Genomic DNA, 6300 nt, shown 5'->3' with positions numbered 1-6300 from the left:
TTTACTTTCCTGTTCATGCAATCTTATTACACTTGGAAAAGAAAATTTTAAATTTTAACTGTTTTTAAGTTTTTAAAAAGGACATCTTGTATATAATCCTTTGAGATTTTTTATTGTGGAGTTTCATCTACATTGTGATATGCTATAGTAACATTTGTTTTGTTCTAGTGTTTAATATTCCAGTGTGTAAACTATACTGTAGTTTATTTTTACAGTGTCTTCTTGATGGTATGTGGGTGTCTTCATGATATTGCTGTTGCAGAGGGAGCTGTTTCAGCACTGTTGAGGTAACTGTAACTCCTATGCACATGTGCCAGAGTTTCTCTTGGGTGGGAATAGAATTGCTGGCTTGTAGGGTGTATGAATGTTCAACATCGGGAGACAGTACCAAATTGTTTTCCAAAGTGGTTGCCCACTTTTTCACTCTCATTAGAATGTGGATTCACATTCCTTCCAACACCTGGAATTGTGAGATTTTCCATTTTTTGCTAAGTGAATGGGTATAAAATTGAGGCTCTTTATGTTATCCCTCACTGGGGTTTAATTTACATTTCTCTGACTACTGATGGTGCTGACCACCACTTCTCATGCTTACAGGCATGATGTGCTTTCCCTGCCATGAAATGTCTATTTTTATCCTTTGATCATTTTTCTATGAGATTGTCATCTTCTTATTGGTTCATAGGAGATGTGGGGCAAATTTCTTGATCATTTTGAGATCATTTTTGTATCTGTAAAAATGGGGATGTGGATAATACAATGCTCACTGAGTTGACTTAGGATTAAATTAATGTTTATAAATGGAACTGTAAGTGCTGGCATACAGCATAACAGACAACCAAAACATGTTGTTTTTTGCTCTCTCTGGGCCCGGCCCCCCCAACCCCCGCTCCCGCAACCCTGGAGCCTCCTATCAGTGGACTGGCTTGATTGGAATTGACCCTGTTTGCTTAGTAGAGAGTACTGCTTATTGGTGGGGCCAGTATAGTCCTACTAGTATTGTTGAACTTCAGAGAATAAAGCAAGTTAACTGAGCTCAGACTCCTTTGAAGGAAATATGGGGAAAGAAAGTAGAAGAGAAGAATTTTAATGCAGTCCTTAGCAAAATTAAAAGGAAAAAACAGTATAATTATTCTGTTGATCTCAGTAGCCCTATCTGTAGATGTTTGAAGCGTGTATTAATATGACAATTATGAAAGATAAGGATAACAATAAGTACATAACTAAACTGAAAATTCAATATCAAGCCAAGTGATGATGCTCAGAAGCCAGTGGTCATAGGTGGCCCCATGACACTGTAGGTTTTCTGTTTCTCTGCTGCTGGAATCTACTTCCACAGCATTTTGGAGAGTGCTGCACAGTCATGCGGAGAAGCTACACTGGGAACCCAGGGAAAATATTAGAAGAAGAATCTGAAGGACACCGTAAAATACTGTGCAGTTATTGCTTCCTGCCCCAGCTTGATTTCTGGAGTGTTGAATTTAAGGACAGAATCTGGATGTGATAGAAAGCAATTGCTTTTACCTTTCTGGGATCTTTCTGTGTTTCACGGAGGATATTCCTGGAGGAATAGAAGCCGGAGAGTCAATGCTACAGTAACTTTGAAATTGCTGCACTGCAGCATGCCATCTTTCATCTGTCTCTATCTGTGCTCAAAGTCTCTCCTAGGATTTGGAGGTAAAATTTTTGGATTGCTAACATTAATGTATGCGTGTGAGAAGTGGCCATTGTTAGTGATTATAACTCTGCATTGGATATATATTTAAACAAAATCCACATGTAAATTCAACGAGGAAAATGTGGAATTCTTCTTTAGTGCGTGAAGCCTCTGAAAATGTTTGTTATTCATGGCTTTGCTATGCTAATTGTTCTCTAGTCTTTCTCTGATTTGAAAGCTCTGCTTTTTGGGTTTTAGTAGAAAAATCCAGAAATGAAAATGGATGAAGTCTAGCTACAGTGTATCTCACCTTTCCCTTTGTCCTTCTTACTTAGTACATGCCAGCCTGACCAATTCCTCAGAAAGGCTTTGCTCTGGGGACACTCACTTGAGGAGTTTGGAAACAGCTTTCAGTTCTGATGGCTACTTCAATTTAGGAGGTGGTTAGAAGTCTGAATGCTCTCCAAAGACAAGAATGCTGTGTACTTATGCTTAGGCTTTGCAATCCACAAGTTGTAATTCACTTCCCTTTGTGCCAACAATTACACGGAAGTATAGTGAAATATAATTTAAGTTTATTTTGTAAGTAATTGTAAAAACAAATGGCCACCCAACTTCACTGAAACATGGATATTACCTAAGCCTCAGAGGCATGGGGCTGCCCACAAGCCCAGCTCAGGAACGTGTTTAAGGCTTCAGAGTCTTACATGTGGGTCCCTCAGTGGGTCTGTCTGTCTTCTGTTGATCCTTGGGAAAATGTATTTCAACAATAAGTGGTATTAGAAGTGACTAATTAGCAAGGTTTGTAAACATAAGCAGTAGTAAACTCAGAGAGGTATTTCATTAGGCTCTTTTGTTGAAATCTTTTGATCTTGATATGTATTTAGCTAAGGGGGTTCTTACTGTTTCAGAAGGGAATGTTTCTTATCCGCGTCACCTGCCTCATCCTGAGGGACGAGGGTCAATGTCTGGACAGGAACCCAACTCCTTTCCTGCCAACTACTAAGTTGCTGATATCTTTTATTTATTTATTTTTTCTGACATTAGCTTTTGAAAACAATCCTACTCTTTGGGAAAAGTAACTTGTGGTAAGATATTTTGAGTATTATTCCTATTTTGTAGCATATTATATTTTCTTTAAGTGTCTCATTTTCCTTTAAATGTCTCATTTTTCAGTAATGCTAGACACTTTTACAAAACTATAGAAAAATTACTTTCTATAATGGAAGTACAGGTAAGGTGAGCCTCCCTTAACAGAGCTGTTTGACTTTACAATAAACTTTGATAGAATATGCCTTTTAGTAGCAAGGTGGTAAGAAATTACTGAAAATCAAAATTATACATATGGATGTTATTCATATTTGTAGTTTTATTCAGAACTTAACTGTAAAGATATTGTTTAGTTTGTTTTGTGCTGCAATAAAGGAATATCAGAGGCTGGATAATTTATAAAGAAGAGAGGCTTATTTGACTCACAGCTCTGCAGGCTGTATTAGATGCTTTTTTGTTTTGAGATGGAGTCTCACTCTGTCACTGAGGCTGGAGTGCAGTGGTACCGTGTCAGCTCACTGTAACCTCCGTCTCCTAGGTTCAGGCAATTCTCCTGGCCCAGCCTCCCAAGTAGCTGGGATTACAGGTACCCACCACCACGCCCAGCTAGTTTTTATATTTTTAGTAGAGATGGGGTTTCACCATGTTGGCCAGGCTGGTCTCAAACTCCTGACCTCAGGTGATCCACCCACCTCCGCCTCGCAAAGTGCTGCGATTATAGGCATGAGCCACAGCGCTGGGCCGACTAGATGTATTTTCTTCTGGTGAGGCCTCAGAAGAAGGCCCATTGTAAGGAAGCTTACAATGATGGAGGAAGTCGAAGAGGGTGGAGGGTGTCACATGGCAAGACAAGGAGCAAGAGAAAAAGAAAGGAAGTACCAGCTCTTTTTAACAATCAGATCTCATGGTAACAAACACGGGGGAGAACTCATTACCATGAGGACAGCACCAGGCCATTCATGAGGGATCCACCCTCATGATCCAAACACCTCCCACTAGGCCCCACCTCCAACCCTGGTGATCACATTTCAGCCTGAGCTCTGGAGGGCACACACATCCAAGCTACATCAGATACTGAGGATATTTTATAGGTAAGGATATTAAGACCAAGAAAGATTGCGAATTACTCACAGTGAAACAGCAAGTGACAGAACAAACAGGGAACTAAGAACAGAAACCAGTTTTCATGGCTGAGAACCACCCTCCCAAGAACTGCCATTCCTTACTTCATAAACCATGATGTAACCCTAGTAGGGGGCACATGCTCATATCCAGTGGTAAAAGCTTACAGAAGTGATGGTACAGGCAGTGATGAAGGGCTCCTCAAGTGAGGCAGAAGAGGCTAGAAATGATGTAATAGCTGTAAGAGCTGTGTCAGGATCCCAGGTTTGGTGATTGGCTTGGAGAGCTCTTATAGGACTCAGCATATGGTCATACTCACAGCCAAGTTCTATTACAGAGAAATGATGCAAAGCTAAGGGAAAAGGTGCACAGGGGCAAAGTCTTGGGGAAACCAGGCACAAGCTGCCAAGGTCCAGAATAGTCATAAGGGATATGCTTAATTCTCCAGCAACAAACTGATAACACGTGATATGTTGGGAAGCTCATTAGAGACTCAGGGCCCAGGACTTTTACTGGGAGCAGGTCATGTAGGCAGAGCCTCTGACTGGTATGTATCAAAATTTCAGACTCCAAGAAGGAAAGCAGGAGTGCAGCATGAACCACATTGTTTAGGATGAGGAGGGGAAACATTCTAAGTTCTGGATATACAGGCTCTGAGATGACAGAGGGAATCAAATTAGGAAGATTACATTTTTAAAAAACTGATTCTACTAAAATAGAAAAATAATAAATAAATAAATAAATAAATAAAATCAGGTTGAGGTAAGTCTAATAAGGTTGAAAAAAAATAGAAAAAAATAAAACTGATTCTAGCCAGGCTCAGGTAGCAGGTGCTGATAGTCTCATTTACTCTAGAGGCTGAGGTTGGAGGATCATTTGAGTCCAGGAGTTCAAGGCCAGTCTGGGCAATGTAGCAAGACCCTATTTCTAAACAAGAAAAAACTCTGACTCTAATATAAAGTTCATATCCATGGTACATCTGTAGTGTAATCACTAGAGAATTAAAGTAAATCATATAATTGGAGAACTAGCGTCTGTAGTCCATGCTGCTCAGGAGGCTGACGCAGGAGAATCACTTGAACCCAGGACACGGAGGTTGCAGTGAGCCGAGATCGCGCCATTGCACTCCAGCCTTGGCAACAGAGCCAGATTCCATCTCAAAAAAAAAAAAAAAAAAATATATGGTATTATGTATCAGGTAAATTTTTTAAAGTACCTGAATTCACAACTGCTCATTGAAATTAGGTAATTCTTCACCTGAGCTCTCTAACCTAGTCTTGACTTTTTGACTTTTAAACAACATAAGTAGCTAATTTTTTCTTATTTGTGTGTAAGCATAATGTGACTATAATAATATTTATAATAAAAAATCTCTAGAGGTTTGTTTTCTACATGGGACGAGGGTCCTGATGGGTATAGATGTAGAAAAGAACATATGAAATGGTGTCTGCTGAAGTGCTGAGGTGCCTTCTAGTCTTTGAACCAACCCAATGAACTCATGTGCGTACCTAGACTTCTAAACATTCTAACATAAAACCTCTTCCTCACTGATGATCTACATATATGAGTAAATGTCAGCTACCTAGGGGTATCCATACCTTATCTCTAGCCATAGTGGTTTCTAAGAGTCCATATTTATAGTTACATTTCCTCTGTACAGCTACTAAATTATTCAAGTCCTATTTATTGGAGGTGTATGATTGCTTTTGATTGGCAATATTACCATTTCACTTAGCCAAGGCAATTTTAAAAAAATTCCTCATGTGTTTTATTTTCTAATGAAGCTGTTCTCTTACTTGTGTGGGTAGAAAATATAGTAACAGGTTTGGGATGACTTTGAATTGCATATGTGTGTGGGCCAAGTGGTGATGCAGTAGTATTTTAGTTATATGAAGAAAACTGCTTCATAAATATGCATTCTGGAGATGACATTCTTATGTTATACAAATTGGATGTGTCAGGATTTTAAATGTCACCCTTGCATTTAATGCAAGAAGTTCCTGACTACAACTTTCTTGACTTTCCTTAGACGTGACCATAGGAACTTACTTTCTTCCTTGCTGCCAAAGAGTGATACGTCCTTTATTTCCCTCTTCTGTGCCCTCCTGGCTCCCCCTTATTCCTTTTATGCCCAGCTCTCAGCATCTCTCTAAATACCAGGGCTCTCACAGCAGCAAGAAGTGGGGAGAGGGCCTGGGTGTCCTTCTTTCCACCTGGCTTCACAAAACAGAAGAGCTGACAGATACAGTGGCTCATGCCTGTAATCCCAGCACTTTGAGAGGCCAAGGTGGGAGGATTGCTTGAGGCCAGGAGTTTGAGATGAGCCTGGGCAACATAGCAAGACCCTGTCTTTACAACAAATTAAAAAATTACCCGAGTGTGGTGGTGTGCACCTGTATTCCCAGCTATTGGGATACTGAGGCAGGAGGATTGCTTGAGCCCAGGAGTTCAAGGCTGTAGTCAGCCATTAT

At 40.1% G+C, this 6300-nt stretch overlaps 1 protein-coding gene across 1 annotated transcript in view; it reads left to right on the top strand.

Annotated features, from left to right (window-relative positions):
* The first annotated feature begins 1332 nt into the window (after positions 1-1332).
* EPB41L3 (erythrocyte membrane protein band 4.1-like 3) overlaps positions 1333-6300 on the top strand; it is a 184018-nt gene continuing 179050 nt past the window's right edge. The window contains exon 1 of the mRNA XM_011957807.1: positions 1333-1677. Within this exon, the coding sequence (XP_011813197.1) occupies positions 1623-1677 (55 nt within the window). The 5' untranslated portion in view covers positions 1333-1622. The remainder of the gene's footprint in view (positions 1678-6300) is intronic.

This window comes from Colobus angolensis, unplaced genomic scaffold (assembly GCF_000951035.1).
Source record: "Colobus angolensis palliatus isolate OR3802 unplaced genomic scaffold, Cang.pa_1.0 Scaffold45, whole genome shotgun sequence".
NCBI lineage: Eukaryota > Metazoa > Chordata > Mammalia > Primates > Cercopithecidae > Colobus > Colobus angolensis.
This window is presented reverse-complemented; position numbering and strand designations above follow the sequence as displayed.